We start from the raw sequence: 25,079 nt of genomic DNA, 5'->3' as shown, positions 1-25,079 counted from the left end.
AAACCTGAAATCACGTATTTCTGTAAACTCGAAAAACATTTTTGCTCTAAATTAAAAAAAAAAACGTCAAATCATTTTTTATTTATTTTCTAATCTAAAAGCACATTTCCTTCTCTCTCCTCTCCAAGCATAAATTTCCACATTTCTGCTGTCAAGTGTTGCTTCTGGTTTTATATTTAGATGAAAAGTCAAATTGGCGATCTAATTTGCTAGTTTTCACTCTCTGGCCGTTTCCTCGAAGCCGCTGTTGCACAAAAGGAAATGAAAATAATTTCCCTCTATTGCCTTCTGGTCAATTTAACATCCTCTTCAAATAAAAAAAAAAAAAAAAAAAAAAGGAGAGGGGTGTCTGGATGAGATGCTTTTCCCTGACGTATTCCCAGTCCCGGACTCACGCTGTAATTATTCCCCGGCTCTCTCTTTTGAGAGTCGGACGCTGCACTGGGTACGCACAAAGAAGTCAGAGAGCATCCTTGAACCCTTTCAATGCGAGGCCCACTGATATTCAAATAACATGCAGACACCGTTTGACTGCGCCGAGCAGAGAGCATTTCAAATTCGGCATTTGCATGTGACTCTTTGCCCCTTTCTTTCTCTAAAGTTTAAAAAACTGTTCCCATAACATCTATGTGGTTTTCTGGCCCAAAAAAAAAAGAAGAAGAGGAGGAGGAGGAAGAGAAAAGAAGAAGCCACATCCTTATTCTCGCTCCATCGATTGGTATGCAAATGAAAGCAGTTAATTTGGACAATTAGAATAAATATCCAGGGACCTTTGTCGTCAAACCCCCTCGGAAAGCCCCCCGATAAAGTGAAACTGAACAAAAGATGTCTCGGAGATTAATTAGATATTTGATAAGACACGAATCCCTAATCGCAAATACAAGACACATGGGGCTGCGATGTGCTCCAAGTCATAATTAATAGCATTTAACAAGATTTTCATTTGGGCATGAAATGTTTTTTTCCGGGGCATTAAACATTGATTTATTCCGTGGAGGAAATAGTCAAGGTGTTGTAGGTGATTTTTTTTTTTTAAAGAAGAAATAGCCACGCTTTTTAAAATAAAAATCTAAAATCAAATAAAACAATTTTCAAATTAAAATCTAACACATTTTTTTTTCTTTTTTTTTAAAAAAGCGAGAAAATATAAACTCCTCATCACACAGTCACAGCCTTTTTTTCATGATGTTTTAATTACGATAAAATGAAAGTCTTATACGTGTGACTTTATACAGGTAAACATTTATATATAGATATTTTTTTTTTTAGCAAAGAAATAAAATGGTTAACCAAAGAGTTGAAAAAAGCTGTGTACATACATATCCACAAAGTGCGTCGAAAGTAAACTCCCTGATTTCCAGGATACCAACACGAATAAAACAATCATAGCCTAACATTTACATGAAAATAACACATAGTTTAGTCGTCAATATACAAGATGTGACTCACATTGTCCAACCAAAGTTCAACAGGTTTTTTTCGCGCACCTTTTTATAGCAAACATTTCATTTTCAAGTCGCCCCTAAAAATCCCCCGAAGGCCCACAGTAACCCAGTCTGCTCGCTTTAGATGGATTTACGCATGAGATACTCGCTACGCCTGCATGTGGAGAATATATTTTTTTAAGTTGTTAGACTTTGCAATCGCTTCTTGAAATATGTTCTCCTTTTTATTGTCTGTCAGATAAGACCCGTTTTCGTTGCTGTGCAGTTTTGATTCTGGTGTGATTTCAGGGCTCGTCGTGAGGAGACGGATCCTTTACAGCGATTCTGGGGTTTACCCCCTCCAAAATAAGTTCTGGGGACTCGGACCTCGGGGTCTCCAGGTTACTGGTGTCGGTGTCGCTGTCGCTGCCCTTTTTGCCTCCCCCGCCGGCCGTGTGCGTTTTGATGTGCTTGCTCAAATGGTCACTCCGCATAAAGCGCTTGTTGCACACCGGGCAAGCAAACCTTTTCTCGCCGGTGTGGGTGCGCAGGTGTCTCTGGAGCTCATCGGACCGAGTGAACCTTTTGCCACAGAAAAGCCAGTTGCAGACAAAAGGCCGCTCGCCGGTGTGCCACCTCAAGTGCGCTTTGAGGTGAGACGTCTTCCCGTACACTTTACCGCAGCCGGGAATGTGGCAGCTGTGCAGTCCCTTTCTCCGCAGGCTGGCCCCGGCGGGTCCCAGCCGCTCAGCCTCCTGACAGTTCGGGCAGTCACATGTTGCTCTGCCGGAGTACCGCCTGGACGACCTCGAGGAGCTACTTATTCCTGAACTGCCCCCAGAAATCATGGCGTTGGCGGCAGAAGCGTCTGTGTACGTGGGGATGACCGTTTTGAAGCCGTCCTGCGTTAACAGGTGCTGGCTGGTGGACAGTAGATGAGACGCGGACGGGCTGATGCCAGTGGAGCTGAACGCCGAGTGCGTCAGCGAGGAGAAGTCCGGGTTGTAGCCACTCAGCTGGGAGTGGATGGCTTGAGGCGTCCCGGAGTGCAGTGAGGTCTGGAGGGTGCCCGCGGGGTTCTGGACGTCGAGCCACGAGCCGGGGTTAGTGTGGACGTCCCACCACGAGGACGCGCCGTTGGCGACGTCTCCAGAGATGGTCGAGTGGAAACCGGACTTGTACCACGACTCGTACGGATGCGCCATGCCCACCCGCGGGTACAGAGTCTCTGCTGATGTGTGGACTTTGGAGATAAAAGCCGACTGTCCAGCCTCTTGGGACGTGACGCTGGCAGAGTTGGAGAACAGACCGCTGTACTCTGTGGAAAAGGCGGACGAGGTCGGGGAGGTGGAGGCTAAGCAAAAGGCGCTGTTGGAGGTGCCACTGGTCGGTGTTAGTCCTGTCGACGCGCGGCTCGTTGCTACTGTGAAGCCGGGCAGACTGGATCCCAAGTTGCAGCTGGAGGAGGATCTCTTCCACGGGTGAAATCCACCTTTGGAGAAAGCGCTGGAGTCAGGTAGAGTTGTAAGAGGACTGGTGTTACCAATTTTGTTGCATGTTGCAGCCAGCATTGCTAGAGGTGTAGTTCCAAACCGTGGCTCTTCCTGTAAAACACACACAGGAGTTGGACTTAAAACAAGCAGCAACAGATTGTGAGGAACAACAAGTAAATTCTGACAACTGTAATGATTAAAGTATAATTCGAGCTGAGCTTAGTGTGTTTGGAGAGATGGCATTCATACACATACAAATAACGTAAAAGTAATAATAATAATTGTTTTACAAACTTTATCAGCAGATAAATGCGTCAGATATCTTCTGTTGAGAAGAATTAGAAGTTTGACCGGCTCTGCTTTATCGGCATTTGACTGTTCATTTTTCATAATAAATACCAGCCGAAACAAGGACAGTAAAGCTGAATAACACAGCGACAAACCTCCACTACAAAACTTGAAAGCAAGCGTGTTCATGAGGGCAGGAAACACTTTGATGTCGCACAGAAAAGCAGCCCGCAACAACTTTTACGCACAACTTTGGCGCATACATCCAAAGCGAGACTCACCCCAAGTATAGACGTAGCCATATCCAGGGTCTGTGCTGTGAGGAGACTGTTCGCGATGTCAGTGCTGCGCGGCCGCTCCAATTTTTTTGACTCAGACTCACCGTGTCTGACTCGGGTCACACGGTTTCTTTCTTGGCTCGCAGCTCCCAACACTACCTAGTTGTAGAAGAGCGTGTTCTTTGAAGTACAGCTGGCGAGGACGCGCAGCCAATCTCGTGGCCGCATTGGTGGCCGGGGATTAAGTCAGCCAATGAGAGCCCCGACCGCAGACAGAAACACCAAAAACCCCGCCGTCAATCATGTGTTGTGCAGCCTCTGCCTCAGACTGTCATACAAGACACGATTTGGTATTTTCTTTTTTTTTTTTTTCCTTTTTTTTTTTTAATGCATACAGTTATTTTTATGTATTCTCACACGAAGGCTCAATGTCTCCTTTTCATTGCAGAATTGAGTTCACACGTCAGTTCTCCGAGAGGTAAGCCGTTTCGGTCGTTTTTAAAGCGTTTGTGGATTGTGGTGAAAGTGTGTGCTTCCCGGTTTCCCTTCTGATTTTTCAGTATCCAGATCATGCGCAACACGTCATTGAGAAATAGTTAAGCACAGAGTCTCCTGAACAATGTGAGGGACGCTGCTGCTGCTGCTGCTGATGGCTTTATTAAAAGTGCGTGTGTGTAGCCAGCCGGTGCGCGCTGCTGTGCGTTATGGCACTGAGGGAACCAGCCGATGTTATGTATATATATATTTATACATATCTATATAATGTGTGCTTTATCTTACATTTTTTAAAGTGCTGGTGCTCATTTGTGAAAATCAGAGATGGAGAAGTTTAGGGGCATGCATGAGCTGCCTTGATACATAAAGAAAACCAGATCGGGACTCGTAATCGATCAATTAACGGACACTTTGTTTACCTCCAGCCAAAAGATCCACACGCGTCCTGCGCCCGTGCTCGCGCGCGGCCGTCTCCTACATACCCACCCACCGCCCTCCACCCTACACCCCCCCCTCCCCTTACTTGTTGGGGGAGTGCAGGTGAGGGGTTAATTAATAATGACAGCTTGCTTTGGAGGTGTTTTAAATAGACAAGTATTTTATAGGCGGACAAAAAGTTTGAGCATCCGCGGGATACCTGGCTGCTGTGAGGCCGCCAGTCAGCTCCAACAGGAGCCACGCTGGACTAAAACGTGACGCCAGCCTGATCACTCGTTTCATTAAAACCGTGCACAATTAAGATGATGTAGGTTTCAACAATTCTTCCAAAACTTGCGACTCTTTCTTCTTCTTCTTATTATTTTTCCTGTTAATATCACAATTCAGTCCAGTCCACAGCTTGTTAAAAACGCCCGGGGGGTTTTAATGGCACAATGTAAAATTGACCTGCTCTGACGTGAATCATCATCCCTTTTAAAAGTTAAAGCAATTTTCCCCGAGAGAAAGGCTCGACCGAAAGATGTGCATTACAGTATTCAAAATGGGCAAATAATGCTCCATTATAGAGTGTGAATGCTGCCAGTCAATTTGTTCAAATACTCCTTTCTTTTTTCTTTTTGTTGCGTTTAGACCCCACCTTTGGATGGATGAATAAAAATCAGTCTCATCAAATACTGAGCGCCGCCGAGAAAATGGAATCATTTCTGCAATCATGACAATTTATCAGAGTGCTGTTAACAGTATTAAATCTCTACTCCGCGTAAACAAAGTTGATTGTCGCCATAGAAGTCGAATTAATTCGAGCGTTAAATGAAATAAATGAGCGCAGAGTGCTGAGGACGTTTCTTTCCATTATATTCTGATAACAGAAAAAATAAGGAAAAAAATAGATTCAGCTTTTAATTTTTCATTTTAATATTAATAATAAATATATATCACACTCCTCTGTCCGTTTGTCAAATAGTTAATATTATTGTGCACATGATTATGTGTGTGTCTTCATAAGGAGCAGTGTGGCCGTTCACACTGGAATAATGATGCTGGAGTCCTAACAAAGAAATCTACATAAGAATCTTCACGCTCCAGTAAATACACTGCTCCTTTTTTATTTATCTTGCCATGAATTTAAATGGAAGGAAATGTATTTGTCCCAGCAATAATAAAATAAAGTGATTTTTCAGATGTTTGCTTGGGACAAAAGGAAGCGAGAACATGATCCTGCCTTGTCATTCAAGTGAGAATTTTTTTGAGTTGAATCTGTAATTCTGGACTCCATTCGGGTGCACTTCTCTGTGGCAATTAGGAGCCTATTACAAGCCATTAGATTGATCAATGTACCTTAAACAATGGGAATGATTTATTTGGTCGAACAAAACGCTCTGCGTCTATTGTGATGAGTCTAAGTGGGGGTGCATCCATCAACAAAAGATAAATGATTAATTCAGACCTATTCATTTGAATTCTTTCGACAAAAGCCGGCCCCACTTGCCTCAAATCCAGATTATTAGAGCCTCATTTTCTGCGTGTTAAACCAGACAGGCTGCTGGATTGGGGCGATGGTGTTTTTCGGTTGTGCCCCTGTGTGCTTTAATTTGTATTTCTGCTGAGGGAAGTTTATTTGAGGACATTTAGCTAATTGTTGTAATTTTGTGTGCTCGTGTGGCTACACCTGTTTCTCCCAAAGGGGGCTGGAGGAAAACTATGAGTGCAAGGATGTTACACTTTATTTCTGTGGTGCTGAAGCTGCACATTGTTGTCTGACGATTATACACTTATATCACCGTAGATCAGAGGAAGCTTATGAAGATTTTCTCCAGATGGATATCGTCTTTGTTTTACAGATGTTTTTGGGTCGTGACATTTGTTTTGCTCTCTTGTAAAAATGCATACATTATGATAGAAAACTGCATTTATTCTTCTTTATTTTGTCATGCTTGGCTTTAAATGACAATGCCTGTGTCTCTTCTGCCATTTTATAACTTGCACTTTAGGTCATTGTTCATTTTGTTGCCAGGTAAATGGAACAGTACATTTAAGTGCACTGTGAAATAAACTGCTCAACAATAAGAATTTATTGCCGTAGGAAGTCGATAAGCTATAAAAACAAGGGCAAGTGGCCAGATTGCTGGGACCTGTCAGTATAGAGACACAACTTGTGGATGTCTTCAGTTTCTGTCAAGACGGATGATTCAAATGTTAATAGAAAGCAGGCAGCTGCTGACAACACAGTCAACCCTCTGATAAATCCAACAGGTCATGTCTAAGATTGATCTCACGGCAGCTCATCAACCTGCATCAATAGTATCGACAGCTAAATTTGGAAGCGCGGGTCATCCTGCCCGCTCCACAGTGTCAACTTTCATTTCCAGAGGCTGCATGTTCTATTTTGAGCGCGGCGAGCGAGCCAGTCCGAGTGCAGTCGACTGGTTTCATTCGAGGACTTTACAGTAGCGTAGCACATTTTCTGTCAATGAATGTGTGTTTTCCCCTCTGAGTTTGTTGTGGAAGTCGGCAAAAAAAAGTTAAGCGTGGGAAATGGCTCCAAAGAAGGTGCACTTCATGAGGAACGGCTCCACATTCAATAATTGGCATGTGTTGTAGATTATGTAATGGCACAAGTGCTGGTTGTGACTGCAGACATTTCCACATTGTCTTTATCAGGGAAAGGGAGGTGATGCACTGAAGCCGCCACCGCTGATTGGAAGGTTTGGCACCTCGTTGAAAATAGGAATTGTTGGCCTTCCCAACGTTGGGTAAGTTAAAGGTTTTTTTTTGTCTTCTCGCCATTCACACCAACATGTGCTCTGCTCACATCTGAACTGTCTGCCTTCCATGATACCATAAATATAAATGCATTTAAGGCAGGATGTAAGCTGAGAACAGCAGAATGCACGACCAAAGAGAGGACTTAGATATAAAGCACTGTGAATTTAGATGTACCGTACAGACAACTTCGGACTTAAGTCAAATTTTTGTCCAGTTTTACACCTTCAGCACCTACTCCTCATAATGAAACAAACAAAACGTAGCATGATGTGCAGGATTTAAGCAAGAAAGCCCAAAAAAGCCTTCTTAAATGAGAAAGACGTTGGTGGAAAGTATTTGAGTGTTCCTTTACAACCCAAGGAGTGTCCCTGAGGGTGTTAAGTGTCTGTAACCATGTGTGCCCCCACCAGGCAAAGATCAAATCCTACTAGAGAGCTTTTCATCCCACGTCTTAACTTTCTGTCTAAATAAAAATGTGAGAGCTGCTCAAGCTTTTACAAAATGCTTCAAACACTACTTACAACTTCTTCTTTTTTTTAGAGCATTTCATGATTGGGGGCATCAGATAGTTGTAGTACATCAGAAGCCATAGTTTTAATGACATAGTTAAAGTTCTGATAATTTTACAATATATACAACGAGTGTGAATGTGTCCTTGAATTTATGAATGTGGTTTTTATCATTGCAGTAGCGTGTTTTAAATGAGAGCAAACAGTTCATGTTATTGATGAGAATGTGTCATGATCCATTTGTATTTGAATAAAACTGAATGACAGCAAGCAAATATGAACCTACCGCACTATTATTATGCAGACAAGAATGTCGAAAGACTGAAATCTTTAACAATCCCTGTAGTCCATTTGTTTTAAATACCCACTTATCATTCATCATGGCACGCACAGGTCAAAGGTCACGGTACATCCCAGACAGCTCTCCAGTTAATAACAGTGAGACAACAAGTCAAGTCAATTTTATTTATATTGTCCAAAGTCACAAATCACATTGCCTCAGTGGGCTTTACAAGCTGTTCAGTGTCCCTAGACCCTTGATTTGTGTCGGGGGAAAAACTCCTCAAAAAACCCTTAAAGCGGGGAAAAGAGGGAAGAAATCTCAGGAAGAGGAGAAGATGCAATAGATGCAAAATTACACCGACAAATTATCCAATACAAGCAGAGTATAAAATATAAGGGAAGAGAGTGGATCCAGGATTACGACTGAGCAGGCCGAGGCATCGCCGAGCCATATGACCTCCTCTTTACCATGGTGACCTGGAAGAGGACGGGCCACACAAGATAATAAGCTAAAAATATCAGAATGTATACAGATATCAATAAAACAAAATATATCGTAGATCAGTCTTTCTCAAACTTTCTCTGGACTCTCCCATTAAAATGCCTAAAAAGTTCATGCCAGCCACCCCGCAATTTATACAACCATTAACCATGAAGGGGAAGCAACTAAAAAAGTTCATTTTAATGAAATAAAGGTCAGAAAACTAAAACATAGTCCCCCCCCCAGTGCAAATAGCCTACACGCCTCTGAAGTGTGGGCGAACATCCAGAGAGAATCTGGCCACCCTTGGGGATTTTGAAAGCAAAGCGGAGCTCTGAGGTTCCTCCCCCAGTAAAATGTTGTTTCCTATGTTCTGCAGCAGCATTTAATGTTAAATACTTTTAATTTTACTTCTAATTCTCAGGAAAGACAGCAGAATAATTTGCCCTTTGGCCTGAACTTGAAGATTTTACAAAATACATGCCCTGCTCCTATAATACTTTCCATAAGAAAGGGGAATTCTTCTTTCCACGTCTGAAATTCACAGTATTTCTTTCTCTTCTCTACGTCTCTGTCTGTATACAGAACATCATATTCAACACTGTACAGTGCAAGAAAAAGGTTTTACCCACAAAAAGGAGCAAACAAAACAAACAATGGGAGTCTCGCTGAGAAGTATGGAGGTAACCCACAATCCCAAAGTCAAACACACAAACACAGGACTTAAACCACCACATAAAATACACGTTTGAGGAAACTTCCGCTTTGCACCATGTCACTCTGACACGATTACTTCACCTTTAGGATTTCAACACGGTTATTTGTTGTTTGAAAGAGCTCCCATTCTTCAGGTACAATCGGTGCCTGTAGCACTTCCATTGAAATAATCAAGTGGGAAACCTTTCTGCAGGTTCAGATTAACTGTATTTCACGGTACAGGGAAAAGAAAAAACATACATAGCTTTAGAATTGGATGTCACGGAAGAAAGGTCCAGCATCATAAAAGTACTCCGTCGTATCATTATGTATTCTTTCTGATTGAGCTCATCTTGTCATTTTAAACGAGAATAGCTCTAATGTGCAAGAGATGCTTTGGTGTGTTGGATTTAATCTTTTGTAGCTAACTCAAAACCCTTCAGCACAATGAGCTGAAGTAATGTAAACTAAAGCCCAATGAGATTCTTGTATTTGTTGTCATATTTGCCTCATCATTTTGTCAAGTTGCAGGATGCAAAATGGAGTCCGAAATCTCGTCTCTAGCTTTTTTATCAAAGGTTTTTTTAATATATGATGATAGAGGTTAGGCTTAGCACCTAACAGTAAAATTAAAGAAATCATACCTTGAAGACATTATCCTGAAGACACAGATGTGGAAAATATGCAAAATTTCTCTCAAATATTAACCTGCTTTATGACAAATTAAGAGACAGTTACTCAGACTGTGAGATTTTTATCAGAAAGGCGAATAACTTGACAGAAATCTGTGCTACATGCTGTGTGTTAGGTGGCTGACACACTGTCTACATGTCAAACCTGGTCAGACAAATCCACTTTGTCAGCATCTTACAAAACCCTACAGCAACATCAGTGACAGAGTCTAATCACAGGGCAGACCCGGCATGACTCTCCTGTAGCCCCCTGTGAGCTGCAGTGATCTGAACAGCGTTTCTTCCACTCAGCTGACAGGTTCTCCTCTGTTTGCAGCTCCCTAAAACACTTTTCAACACAACTGTTGTTTTCAAGCAGCCAAGAAAGTTTTGTAAGACTTAAAAAATGCAGGTTTTGATGGGACAGGTTACTGTACTGAATTAGCACAGCTGAAACCACAGATATTGTTGGTTTAACTGTGCACATGCTGAGGTTATTTTTACTAATTTGATTATATTTTAGATACACGATATTGATAATGGAGAACAAACACTCTGTAAAGATTCAGTTTTTTCTCTGATTTTGGAGCTCCAACTCTCGACTGAGCAGTGTTTTCATTTCTTACCCCAGCGAAAAACCACAATTTCTTCCTGGTGTAAGCAGTAGAACTCACTGAGGTTGTGGCCTGCCACACCACATTTGTGTCAAAGTACAACTTGTCCAACCTCCTATGGTTTCTTCATGACTGAACCATGTTCAGATGCCAGCCTGCTGTTAGTTGGGCATAACTGACACACATGGGAAACCTAAGAGCGTGATTCAGCCAACCTTGCAGCTATTTACACCAGAGCACATGTTGTATTTACTGCTGTGCTCTCTGCTCAAAGGCACGATAAAGTTTAGTCTTGTCCATTTAACCCCTTACTGGGACTATACAGTATATAACCTAAATGCCACAAGTCACTCTTAAAACTCGATATGAAAACAAAGGTACCTTCCTTTTGCCATCAGCTCAGCTCTGCTTCATGAAACTCGCTCTGTGTTTATGTAGCAGTCGTGAATTAAGAGGCCAAAGTGAACAATCAATCTCAAGATAATTACTTCTTGTATCTTGTGAATCTCTATTAATCTCAAGGTCCCAAAAGCCCCATTTAATATGCTTGATAAGTCAAAATGCATAAAATGTATCCCAATTTCTTCATATCTGGGACGATATATGTCCCAAATGTGTGTGAGTATATATATATATTTTCCACAGACATACAAAACTCTCCATTTATTTTTACTTTTCAGTTATTTGGAGTGGATAGAGTGTGGGAAACAATCTGACAGTGTCTTTATGAAACTAGGCAGCTTGCATGAACCAAGATGATTAGGATTAATGAGCCATTCAGCCAGGAAAACAAAGAATCGAGAATCTTCCGATATTGTAATAATACAAATATCAACCATCACAGGAGTCATGTAATATGACTGTTGGGAGCCGACTCTGCACTCTGACCCCATTTGATGAAATTAATATGTGCAGGAAAATGTGTGATAACAGAGTGATTTGCAAAATCACACATTTAAATTATGTGTGCATTGACTGGACAGTTCTCTTCTCCCCCTCCTGAAGCTCTTGATCTGACTATCACATGCATTTGTTTTGAAAGAAAGATGCAACTTATGTTTGATACTTTTTTTTAAACTTTGTTTAAGAACTGTACCACCAGACTACACAGCAGCTTCTTTCCTCAGGCTGTGAAACTCCTGAATTCATCCTCAGCACTCCACCATATTTTTTTTTTTTTAATTTTCCAACATATCTGACCCAGGTATCAACAGGCATTAAGAATAACTGTAATAACTTTATAGAAATCACCAATCTTCTCACTGATTGTCTAGTTTTCTTATGTAGGTCTCTTTGAGGCATCATCATATTAAACTGAGATTGTTTCATAACCAGTTAAAAGTTTTAACTTTGTACTCTGCTCTTAATTCAACAAAGGAAAGAAAATCCCTTTATCGCCAACTCTCATTTATTTTTGTTCTAACTGCTGTATCGTAGGCAACTGGACGTGTTTCAGTTTCTTGAAGACGTCTCACCTCTCATCCAAGAGGCTTCTTCAGTTCTAACTAACTGGAGGGGAGTTGCAGGCTTTTAAACTCTGTGTGGGAGTGCTATAAACCACACAGAGTTTAAAAGCCTGCAACTCCCCTATAACAAGGTTTCAGTTGTTTTGGTGAACATTAAACGAGACGTCATTTATGTTGGACGTGTAGTCTTTCTAATTACGTACCTAGACATACTTCAACAGTTTTATGACAAACTGCCAAATACGCACCTGCATAAAGGATCATCACTTGTATTTTGAAACGCACAATGTATTTCTTATAATACACTTATTATAAAATGACATATTTGCTTTATATAATAGTTTTATATAATTTGTTATTTCTTAGCTTGCAGTATCTAAAGTTGGAAATTGAATTAATGCATATTTCTAACTTTTGAGTCGACACTGATCAATTTGATTTTCAATTAAAAAAAATAATTTGTGAAATAAATTTAGCTCCACTTATTAGCTCTTTTTGGAGCTTTTACCTGTTGTTCAGTCTTAATCGAGTATGGAACCACGGTTACATGACAGGTCTATAGATTTGTAATTATTTCACAACACATATCTCGTCTATGTCTTGTCTCCCTATAAGAATGAGTTTCCACCAGCCACCAGTGAAAGTCTCACCTGTAGCCTCAATATATGTCACCTTTTACTGTTACTGACCAGGATGTTACACTGTAATTAGCATTTTACTAAGTGATTGGCTGTGTAATTGTTCTTACCATTAAGAGCATTTTTACACCTGATGACGGTTGAAGTGTTACTGTGGATTATCTTTCTTTTTTCCTCCAAGGTGACCCAACAACAGCCTTCAAGTACACGTTAGAGAAACAACCCAGCTTCATACAAGGAATTAATGCCTGCTCTTTAGCAATCTTGAGCAATTTCATGCCTATAGGACTTAGCAAACAATCATTTCAATGTGAAGCACCGAGTGAGGGGATAAAGATGGAAAGTCCTGGATTATAGTTAACTGCCATGCCATTATTACTCTTAGAGACTTGCCATTGTCTGTAGATTTTGAAGTACACTTGAGCTGCTTGTGCCATAGAAAATAAATCTCTCTCTGGTCACAACATGGGGCGGCGTTTGGCTGATCCCGTTCGACAGCTGAGATCTATCAGAAAATGTAATTTGCCCCTCGATTCCATGTGCAATTGATCTATTATGGGATTATCTGACCTTGTAATTGGACATAGTATTTTTTGATTCAAATAATCAATCTATTAGAATAAGCCTTTTCCTTTTAGTGCAGAAAAAAAGACAATCTTGCATAGTTTACTAGTGTTTCAGGATCATACCACCAAACAGTCGCGCTCTGCACACCAGCCGTTTCAGACGGCTTGGCCTCAATGCTGTTTTTATTTTCAGGAAGTCAACCTTTTTCAACGTGCTGACAAAGAGTCAGGCTGCAGCTGAAAATTTCCCCTTCTGCACCATTGACCCAAATGAAAGCAGAGTGCCCATTCCAGATGAACGCTATGATTTCCTCTGCCAATTCCACAAACCTGCCAGGTATGGGGTCACACCGTTCACCTATTATTCACACTTCAGATCTGTAGTCTCTGACGCTCTTCTTGCTATTGGTATGAGAAAACATATAACAATGTTGTTGACATGTAGCTGCCAGTATTCTGTATGGTGTATGATTGCTGCTCTACTCCGAGGTTTTCTGTCGAGGAAAAAGCTGAAACGTCTGAACCTCAAACACCTGGTTATCATACACATTTGTATAGGCTGTTAAAGCAGGTTGAATTCAGATTTGCTGTGCTATACTGACAAATTAATAGGGAAATTCTGACTGACATGAATTGGTATGTTGAATAGCACACAGCATTTCAGTGCATGAATTCTTTGCACAAGAGCTGATCTCCTGCTTTTTAAAGAGCAGCATGAATCTCAGGAACACACTTGTTCTGTCCTTCTTATGTCTTTTACTGCAACTTAAACTAATAAAAAACAGATGCGACTGCTATTAATAAATAAATACACCAGTAACCATCAAAACAAAACATATTTGTGCAAGAAAATGCAATTTTCTACAATAACTACCTGAGGCAGGGTGACATGTTCCTTACTTACCATCAACATGGACATTGTAGTTATTTTGAAATGTGTTTTGTGCGTGACTGAAAACAGTCCCCAACAAATGCGCTATTTACTATAATATATAATAACACCATGCATATCTTTTAAGATGTCCACTTAAGTTATTTTTTTGTGTCGATTAAAGTCTATGTTATGTTTTGAGGCTATAATTTGAGATAGTTTTGCATTAGAATATCTGTTTTTCTCCACTTCTTTATGTATACATGTTATATATATATATTTGGGAGCAATCTGTTCAACAAACCTAACTCCCTACCATTTAATGCAACAACATGCAACAAGCGCTTGGTCCCATTTCCCGTGTTGGGAAGTTGTTCCTCGGACTTTGGTGTGTTAATGAGCTTTTAAGTGGTAATGCGGACACAAGATGGACCATATGACGAAGATGTGTTATATTTTATTGCTCAGAGCTTTTAAACTTGTCGATAGCTGTTTGAAGTTTGAAGCTTTATTTTTCAACCCAATCGCCAGAATAAATGTTGGCAAACTTTGCGTTTCTTTAGGTCCAATTTTCCAATTCCAATTTTGTGCTTATGGTCTGGTTAGGTTTATGCACAAAACCACTTGGTTGTGTCTCTGCATGTACGATGTTGAGTCGGTAAGTCGAATACCAACATTTCCCCTGTCCGCTGTAGGTGGCATTCACATGAATTTCCCGTCGGGAATTCATTGTCCGATGCTTCTGACACCACTTGTACACAATGAAACTCAGTAAATAATGGAGTTATCAGGATTTATCTGAAAACGTTTTATAGGAACGGTTTGATTTGACCATTTCATTGTAGGATAATACAAGCAATTTCAGTTTGTGTTAAGATAATACTGATGATGTTTAAAGTCTTCAATGAATTACCCTTTATCCTTTTACTTCCAGCAAAGTCCCAGCATTCCTTAATGTCGTTGACATTGCTGGCCTGGTGAAAGGTGCTCATGCTGGTCAAGGCCTGGGAAATGCCTTCCTGTCCCATATCAGCGCCTGCGACAGCATCTTCCACATGACACGTGAGTCACAGGTTGACGTTTTTTCTTTCCCTCACAGGATTTCGTTCCATTAACAAACATACACCTGCAAGTTTATCTTATGCTGTATATTTTACACTGCGGCTAAAGCAATCTCACTGGCAACATTTGGTCGTACTAAATAGTTCCAGTACCAGCTTTTTGAAAGCTTTGCTCGTAGGGCATCTTGTGTTGTGGGTGCCAAGATCAACATCACAGTCAGGAATTATGAAGTCAGACCAAACCTCACATTCCTACTGGGAGGCTCTCTAAATGAGAGTCACAGAAGTGGGAAGGGAAAGAGTCTGCGCCTGGTTTAGGCTTCACACAATCACGAACATATTCTGAGGTTTGGAAACATCACAGGAGAAGCACCACATGATATTGTAACACGATTCCCAATGCCACTTTTGATTAAGTTTGGGTACAGTGAGCAGAGGTAAGTAAGATATTAATAGAGATGTTCCGATAACAGTTTTTCCTTCCCAATGCAGTCTCAAAAGTTACTTGCTGTTTATGGGTATTGACAATTTGTGGGCTAAAAAATGTGTCAAGTTGCAGTGCACAGGTGTAAAAGACGCTGCTGAGAAGAGGCAAGAGCCTGTTTCTCATAAATAAATTACCTATAGCCTACGTAATATCGGATCATGCAAAGACTCGCCGATACGCGATCTAGCATTTACAGAAGCATTTTGTAAGATATGGCCAGAATTTTTAGTTCGAAACATTCAAAAATGAACTTCTTCAGCAGTGTGAAGAAACAACACTGCTGACCTTATGTCAAAGACGTCTTTGTACTGTGTTGCAGAGATGTCCACTGAAGTTTGCATGCTAGCCAGCTAGCCCCGGCCTGTCCTGCTTCATAATAGCCCTTTGTACCAGCAAGAGCCTGATAGCCACTGTAGTTTCAGCTGGAAGATGTAAAAGCATTGAGTTCACTACTAAGCCTAATGAGTAAGCAAAATAAACTCAGTGAATGTTATGTAAGGAAATATCTTTACTACTGAAGCCCTAAAGGGCCATGCATTCATACATTTTATTTCCTCCATTTTCCTGTGATAACGAGTTAATTTCATTTGTTTTCTCGAGATCTCGATTTATTATCTCAAAATAACAACTGCCATTTTCCCCAGATAACAGGAAAATTTTCTTGAGATCTCGAGATAACGAAACTTTGTTTACTCGAGATAACGGTATAATTAATACGAGATCTTGAGATAACAAAACAATAGTGTAGTATATTAAATCATTGCAGGAAACATCATTCAGTGTAGCAGTGTCAGAGGAGCAGGAGCATATCGATCACTGCGTCACATATCCTTTCAATCAAGGCCTGACACAGGCTGAAATAGCATTATGCCTTGCTATTACAGATAATATACACATTAGTGTGTGTAATCTAAAAAGACAGTTAGCAAGGCTTCAGCTATATCGGCAGCACAATCTAAGTGAGCCTGATGTCGTCGTTAACTACATAGCTGACCAGCTACGAGGTCCCGGGAGTCTCCATAATCTCAGGCCTATCATATCACAGTCATTATCTCGAGATCTCGAATTAATTATATCGTTATCTCGGGAAAACGGCAGTTGTTATTTCGAGATAATGACTCGAGATCTCGAGAAAACAAATGAAATTATCTCGTTATCACGAGAAAACAGAGGAAATAAAATGTATGAATGCATGGCCCTTTAGGGCTTCCGTACTTTACACCTATTTTTCTTACTAAACAGAAAAATTTAAATCTACACCTTTTGAATTCAAGTTTCTCTCTTTTACTGAACAAAGATGCATTTGGTTTGTCTTTCCACAGTCGCCTCTGGTTGGTCGAAATAAAGCCTCAATTCAAAGCATAAGATGTGAACATACTCCAAGTCTTCACGCCGTTTTTTGCCCACTGCTGATGTCCAGATAAAATCTCCCCCTTCTCTGCTGCTCCATGGTTTAATGGTCTATTTGCTAATGCTAGCTCGCCACTACAGCTAAAGATAGCTACAGCAAAGAGTAGAGAGTCTAATATAGTGAGAAGCAGTAGGCCTAAGCGGATTCATGCTGCCCCGTATTGTTTTGAAGGTACTTTTCAAATTCTGTCCATTTCCTACAAATTACACTTTTGTGGCAGCATTGGAGGCATTTCCAATACTGGTATTGGTATTGACTCAACATATTATGAGAGTAACAGGTTTATTTTATTTTTATTTTTATTTTTTACACCCTGCATATCTCTAAAATGTATAGTATAATGAAAGATAGATTTGTTCTATTGCCACTGCTTATAATACTGTTGACAACAAAAAAAGTGGAAATAATTATAAAATATATCCAGACTGATTGGAAATTCTGCCTTCTGTTACTCGATGACAGTACAGATGTGATTACCTCAACAGATTATTCACAGCCCGTCCCTCCGTGAGTCAGGCTTCACTTTTCAGGTCTCCCTTTGTCTCAAGTTCCTCTGTGCCTCTGACACGGTCTTTGTCTTACACAATTTAAGTGTTTCACGCTAGAATAATTCAAATTACGGCAACTGAAATGAATGCAGAGGGCCTTTTTAGAAATAGCTGAATTTGTTTACTGATTGTATGCTGTTATTGACTTTGCCACTGTGTGAAAGGAGCTCTGATTAGAGAGTCAGCGGTGGCAGGCATGGAACGGCCGGATAGAAAGGTTTAGATTGAGGCCATTTTCCTATATTGTTTCCTGAGTTGTCTCTGTGTATCACTGACAAATGTATTACTTCTGTTTCAGCACAGTTTTCAAATAGCCTTTAACTCTGTGTAGTTTGTGAGAAGAGGAGCTAGAAGACCACCCAGACTTAAGTAATGATTTACCGAGTGGACAAGGCATGTAAGGTGAGACAAATGAGATTTTGTCTGTTCAGTTTTTAAGGACTTTGTTTCAAGTAATAATACAATTCAGTCAAGAATGTGTTAGTTCACCTCTTAATACTTTCGTATAGCGTGGCTCTTGATCAAGGTTTTGGTTATCTAAGACACCGAGGCTATTATAAAAATGATTAAAAACACAGTCAGTAGCCTTCTATTAACAATACAAAGCTAAGTGTGAAAAGTGAACTAACTAAGGTTAGAAGCAAAGGTAACATTACTTTGGAGTCAACTCTAAGATAGTTAAGTTAGTCTATATATTGTACACAATATTTTCCACAGTGTTTTTAAATTTTTTTACTCATTTTTAAAAATCACCAGTGTCTTTGATAACTGTCAGCTATATTAGCTAGTCAGGTAGCACCAACATTAGCCATATTTTCTGGACTCAATTAACGTTATGTTACATAGTAGAAGAGCTGCCAAAACTGATGCACACTGTTTTGTTTTGTTAAACTTGAAGGTGCTATCTGTCTTTTTAGTAGCTGACTGGCTAACCTCGCTATTGAGTTCAATCACTTTTCACAGATAGCTTCGTTTGTACTGTTAATAATGTTAATATTGTTTGTACAGTGTTTTTGATCATTTTGATAATCACCAAAGCGTCATTCGCTGTTGCGCCAACATGAGCCGGATTGTCAGAGCTCAGCTAAAGTTACGTTACGTGGAAAAGATGCCAAAACTGAAGTAGACTGTTTTGTTTTGTTTAAATTTAAGGCACTATTCCTTATGGTAGCCAGCTAAAGCTAGCTGAGTGGCTGACTTTGCTCTCAATTAGAAAAATAGTCAATATAGCTCGAAACACAAAAACAAACAGAAAATGCTATTAGCTATGTACAAAGCTATGTGTGAAAAGTGAAGAAACATTACTGTTACATCAACTCATGATAGTCAAGACAGTTAATTCACTTTCCAGTGTTAGCCTCATATATATTGTTAATAGTATTTACCACAGTGTTTTTTTTATTATTTTAAATCATTTCAATAATCACAGTGTCTTAGAAAACCATTAGCCATGTTAGCTTGTCACTTGCTTTAGCACCGACATTAACTGGATTTTCAGAGCTCAACTAACGTTACGTTACGTGGAAGACCTGCCAAAACTGACACTGCTCTGCGAGCATGAAACCTTGTTATTTATTATTAAAAATGATTACGAATGTTCATCATCTTGAAAAGTGTTACTGACATAAGGACGAAAAAGCACTGTAGTTTGGAGGCAAAGGAAGTCAAGAGACTTGCACTTCCCAAAATGGTTGTATACAATAAACCATATCATGAAAGTAGAGAATAAAAAAAAATACAAAATATCATCAACCTTATTCTTTAAATTATACTTAATGTGTCTGACACCGTATGTATCTCATATACATCATTATGTACATGGTTAAAACACCCACAGTTCCTTTTTATATGAACTAAATGTATATGCCAGATCCTTACCCGAAACCAACTCTTTTGTTTCTACTCACACAAAGACGACAAACATCCTCAACAATCGGAAATAGTCCGATCGACAGCTTCTGCTCTCTGTGTGTTTACATCTATCTGCTTTGGCATGCCATTGTTTCCACTGTCGGAGAGTCCTTGGAAACAATGTGGTATGTTTCACAAGTTAACCATTAAAAATAGCTGGTTTTGTTTTGTAATTATATCTATCTAGTGTCAGGCAGACTGCAATGTTGCAGCCACTACTTTTATATATCTTGATTATATGGTTGTGGTGGATCTCACTTTTTCATGTCTGGAATGGTATGTTTCTTTTTTTGTCTTTGAATTACTAGAAGGCTTTATAAAGATACTACAGCCAGATGCTCAGTGGTAGTGACATGAAACAGCTTGAAGAGATCAGCCTTCGTTCTCTGCCAGTTCTGTCTGTGAAATATTTATCTATGCCAGGCGTAGGAATTAGGGATGGGATAATATGAACATCAATCATCAAAATATGCTGAAAACTCTTATAATGGCACTAAAAAAATTACTGAAATCCCTCTACAGTTTGGTAAGAAGCAAATATTCTTATTGCATCACACATAGGACACACACCTTTTTTTAGTGAACATGTTTGATTGTTCATCACATGAACAATCTTAAATTCAGTTATCATAAATCATAAGGTCCCCCTGCATAAATCAAAAGGACAAATAAATGGTGAACACCTCACTGTTGTTCTTTAGTTTGGAATCAATAATATTCTCACACATCTGATTTGACTGTTTTTGTGGGGATGCACTGGGCAAGTCAAGCCCATTCGAAGATTTTGGTTTTTTAAGTCACTCGTGAGGATAGCCATGATTGTCCCAATTCATGGTTATTCCAATTATGGAAATTTTGTTGTGTATTTATCCCAATCTGTGTTAAAATCTTCTATCTCCCAACTTAGTTGTGATTAGCTAGTTCTCAGTGATGTGACCTAGCTGTTCACCCAGGAGGCCTGTGTGTGTGTCCTGTGGAAAGACAACAGTCAGTTTTGATTTATAATTTTTAGTTGACATGTTGTTATTTTGTTGTTGTTGTTGTTTTCAGTAGCAGTTTGGTTAGATTTGGGCACCAAAACTACTTGGTTAGGTTTAGGCAAACATCATGGTTTGGTTTAAAATACACCCTTTTTCTCTGGCAGTCAAAAAGATGAGTCGAGACAACAAGTACTAGCCAATCACAACGCAGTAGGGTCTGTTGAAAGCCTAATACATTCGTAGAAAAGTTTGGTTGCATCTTCCCTTGGAGCATGTGCAGAATACTTACATACCAGACACGTTATGATCCACAAAAGTTAGGCATGATACAAAATGAATAAATCTCCATTTTATGTTACGTTTGCTTCCATTTTGACTTTAAGCCTGGTGGAGATCTGCACTCACTGAATGTACTGTTCTAGTTTGATTCCCTATATTGGGTTACAGTTCTTTGTGAAGAAGTTGTGAAACTTTAGAAATAGTTAGCTTATACAAAGTTACAGGGGTTTTACAAAGGTGTGAAGGTGGAACGGGTTACCACATTGTATTTTATATATTTACATATTTTGAAAGGATTCATCTTTTTCCAGGGATTTTCCTCCTGAGGCCTCAGAATTCCCCCAGTAGCGTGCACGTTAAGAATATTTTTCAACCCCTAATGACCTTGAAAAGTGCTGCGTAAACAGTGGATTTGCTTTCAACAATACCTTCCAAAAACTATTAAGGCGCGTGATGACATCCTGAAAGCTGATTCTGTTGAATGACTGGTGCTCCCCAGTCTCATAACAAAGTGGTTTGCAGGCTGAGTGTTCCCAGTGCTTCTGCGGTGACTGGAACAAGGCTGGATCCTCGCTGTCTGAGACAAGACACAGACATGTTCTACTTCATCTGCTCTTCTGTTCCCTGCAAGCTACTCTGCCAGCTCACCTGGCCTTATTCCCAGATGTTTGGTTTCCAGCAATTAGATGTTTGAATGCTCACACAGTGTCCTCCCGTCACTGTAGAAATGCTCTGGTTCACTCCTAATGAAGACTTATTTACGGTTGCGCGACACTCAGTAAGAGTCTAGCCTTAAGATACTGTGGTGTATCTGCAGGGACGGGCTGTGGTTGTGGGCAGCCGGCTGGAAAGGAGCTGTTATTTTTGGCAGACTCTTCTCTCACTGTGAGATTCATGCTTTCAGCACCTGAACTCCTGGTTAAGTTATGACTCTTCCCTCTCCTCCTCTACTGCCTGAGGTTCACTACAGGCAGGGTCGCCCATTTCATTAAACAATGGTTGCAGGTATTAAAGAGATAAACTTAATAAGATTTTAGCTATAGAGGAGATGTCACTTTGTTGTGTCCTTAATAGAGCTGAACATTGATCATCAATAATAAATTCATTGATTAAGGCATCTTTTAAAGCAGAAAGCCCAAACTTTCAGTGGTTAAAGCTTCTCAAATGTGAGGACTTGCTTGTCTTTTCTTGTCTTATATTGCAGCAAACCACTTATCTGTGAGTTTTAGACCGATTGTTGGACAAAACAAGATGTTACATTGGTCTCTTGGAAATTGTAATGGTAATTTTTCAGTATTTGCCAATGTTTCATTGACAAAAAAGTTAACTGAATTGATTGAAAAAAAATGAATAGTACTAGTATGTCATACTGTATTCAGCATAAAATTGATCTACAGCTACTGTACTGTACATACATAAAAGTTAAAGGTTGTAACGAACAATTGCATTAAAATGAATATTGCTATTGTTTGGTACAACCTTTAACCTTTATGTTATTTTTCTTATGTTGTGCATTGATTACCATCATGGGTCTACAACATTACCTTAGCAGTGAATGTTAAAACAACACCAGAGGTCTTGGTATGCTATCGTCATGCAACTTTATGCTTATTACAGTACCATAAACTATTACCTTTTGTTTTCCGGTGGGTACCAAAACTAATGTCATCCCTAGTCCTTAAAATAATAATGCATACATCTTTACAAACATGATAAAAATACTTTTGAAATCACAGAATTTGCTGTAATTGTAAACCTGTGCTTGTGTTTACAGCTACTGTAGCTGTGGTACAATTAGTTTATACAACATTTAACAGACCAATAACCGATGAGCTGGAAAAACACCTTCATAAAACGCCATGGTTGATGGACTGTTCCCCAACTGAAACAAATGAATACTGCATCAGTATTCATGAGTGTACAATTTAGTTATGAAATCCTTGGTCAAAAGTCACAGACATGGTATTTCTATGCCTCCACACCGGTGAAAGCAGCGGCCCGTGGCATCATGTTTGCGGGATGTCCGTCCGTCTGTGCGTCGGTCCCATTCTCGTGAACGTGATATCTCAGGAATGACTTTTTTTTAGATTTTGTCAAATCTGACACACAAACGTCCACTTAGCCTCAAGAATGAACTAATATAAATTGGAGGTCAAAGGTCAATCATAACTCAATAATTTGAATAACTAATTATGTCAAATTTCTCACAAATATCTAATAGGATCAACTGATGAGATTAAGTTAAGGTCAACTTCACTGTGACATCATAGTGTTCTACAAAAACTCTTCTGGCCATCCTTTAACACCATAACTCAGGAACAGAAGGGCAATTGTGACCATATTTCACATTTTGGACTGAATTGGTGACTCTAACTAGGCGCCCACTTTGAAACTGTGGTGATTGTGTCACTCTTTTGTGCTGCCAGGTTGAAGATGTGTGTGAAGCATCCACATCTTAGATTTTTTTCCCACTTTTGTCTTCTCTTATAGACATACAGCAGCAGTCCACCATAAGCCCATAGGTTTTGCTGATTTTGAGCTTCAGGTGATTGTCAATGCACCATGTGACGAAGCTCCTTTGTGCGCCTCTGTAAAAATAGTCTCTAGGTGTAGGCAGCATGTCTATCGCTGGAAACATTCACTGGAATCATACATGCCAATAAAGCGCTCACTTCCATTTCACCAACAGATGCACTAAACTGCAACTTGTCTGGTGCACAGAGGCATACAACCCCAAGGCCATCTTGTAGTTGAACATTAAAAATAACATATATTCACATACAGCATATAATTGACAAGATTATCCTACAGAAACACATGTTTTAATGAAGATAGAGGCCTGTTCGATGCCCCCTGTGCACAATGATTATTCATGATAACAAACGTCCAGTCTATTAACTGCGTCTGTAAGCCGAAATTTATTGGCTGTGTGTCTCAATCTATGTCAGATTTTTGATTGTGGCTAATGTGATCGAATCAAAGTGTCAATCAACAACAAATTGACAACAGTTATCCCTCTCCAGGTCCAATTCATTCACCTCTAAAAAATATAACCTTTTAAAAAGTTTAAATATCAGACTCATCATTGTCTGATGAATGTCTGAATCTGATGATAAAGAGTGAGTTAAATAAGTTGGCCTTCACTTTGCTCAATCTGGAAGGAAACTGTATTTCTGTTTGGTTGTTGCATCACTCAGACTTCAGCCCACACTCCACTAATCGCTTATACTGAGCAAATCAAACTGATTGTTTAGCTGCAGGCTTTAAGAACAAACTGGATTGACTATTCAGACAGAGATGATTTACGGCCAACCTGCCTCCCCACTGACGCCAGTAATGGCTGCTCTCCAGCAATTCTGCCTCGTCACTCATCAACTCACAAATTCTCAAACTTGACAAACATCCAGAACACGTCATCCCAGCCAAGCGGCTTCAGCAATGAGTGAAGTTATCAACAATTCAGCTGCTGATTCACTTGTTGAGTTGATGCATTAATTGACAAACAACACAAACAAGTGTGATTTTTATGTTTTCGGAAAATATTCTACTCATTGATTATTTAAAAGGGAGAAATCCTCCAACGGGAGATAAAAGTATACTAGAGTAAATACAGTTACACACAGAAATGACCTTCAGTGATTTAGTGGTTTTCACAGATTATAAACCTATTCACTAAAACTATTTGGTGCTACCTTGTCCAGTGTTGATATGTCCTTTTATTCACTTGTGTCAATTTAATACTTTCACTGAGGAATACTTTCAGACGTACAAATACATGCTATCATACAGCATATAGTCCTTAAACAGCAGGACAGTGTAGTTTTTAGCAGGGGTAGAAAGTGCATTTGTTGGAGACTATTTTTAACCGCAGATTAACACACATTCAGTGCTTTGTGTATATTTTCTAAACCAGAATGTTGTACATGGGATTGCCTCACAATGAACCACAGGTTATGTCGCAGTGAAGAAGCACATCATTTAGTATAACATTGTATATTTGCATATTGAATTTTGTCGTCTTTGCGATATGAACATGCACAATAACACATTGCAAAAGAAATGCGATGAATGAGAAAAAAATCTTTTTATCTACAGGTACCATGCGTTCACACTCAGCATGCAAACATCTGGCCGTCAGCTACCCTCAGATGAATTGGCATCAATTTTTTGGCGACTGTGAGATTAGCCAGCACGATGGCTGAGAAAGGAGAGTAGAGCTTATATCGTCATCACAATATTGAACAATGTTACATTTTTGTTGTATCATACAGGCCTAATCACCAGTTACGTCTTATTCTAAGATTGATTTGGACAAGTATTTACTTGTGTGGTTGGTGTTAATGTGGTGGACCCAGTGCGGCAGACAAACAAACATTAAAGGAGCTCTGTGGCACTTCTGTGTTGGGCTGGAAGCCAGCGTTTTTTG

At 39.8% G+C, this 25,079-nt stretch overlaps 2 protein-coding genes across 3 annotated transcripts in view; one reads left to right on the top strand and one right to left on the bottom strand.

Annotated features, from left to right (window-relative positions):
• Positions 1–949: 949 nt before the first annotated feature.
• On the bottom strand, positions 950–3,645 carry sp9 (sp9 transcription factor). The gene is made up of 2 exons (XM_084361776.1): positions 3,487–3,645; positions 950–3,028 (listed from the first exon to the last, which is right to left on the bottom strand). Exons 1-2 carry the CDS (start codon positions 3,505–3,507, stop codon positions 1,730–1,732), a joined length of 1,320 nt encoding a protein of 439 aa, XP_084217902.1. The 5' UTR covers positions 3,508–3,645; the 3' UTR covers positions 950–1,729.
• A 3,174-nt stretch (positions 3,646–6,819) lies between these two features.
• The window catches only part of LOC311262420 (obg-like ATPase 1), a 52,111-nt gene continuing 33,851 nt past the window's right edge, over positions 6,820–25,079 (top strand). For both annotated transcript variants that reach the window (XR_014623250.1, XM_084361777.1), the window contains exons 1-4: positions 6,820–6,966; positions 7,078–7,169; positions 13,299–13,442; positions 14,911–15,038. Coding sequence is in view for 1 of the 2 variants with exons in the window: in XM_084361777.1 (XP_084217903.1) it covers positions 6,952–6,966; positions 7,078–7,169; positions 13,299–13,442; positions 14,911–15,038 (379 nt within the window). In the remaining variant the exon portion in view is untranslated. The remainder of the gene's footprint in view (positions 6,967–7,077; positions 7,170–13,298; positions 13,443–14,910; positions 15,039–25,079) is intronic.

Source organism: Pagrus pagrus, assembly GCF_965226575.1.
Source record: "Pagrus pagrus genome assembly, chromosome: 9".
In the NCBI taxonomy this organism is placed as follows: Eukaryota; Metazoa; Chordata; class Actinopteri; order Spariformes; family Sparidae; genus Pagrus; species Pagrus pagrus.
Note: the sequence above shows the minus strand (reverse complement) of the source record. Positions and strands in the feature narration are given on the sequence as shown.

Coding starts and splice junctions, on each gene's coding strand:
- sp9 (XM_084361776.1), bottom strand. CDS start 3,507: ATGGCTACGTCTATACTTGGG. Junction 3,029..3,486: donor TGGCTACGTCTATACTTGGG/GTGAGTCTCGCT, acceptor TGTGTTTTACAG/GAAGAGCCACGGTTTGGAAC.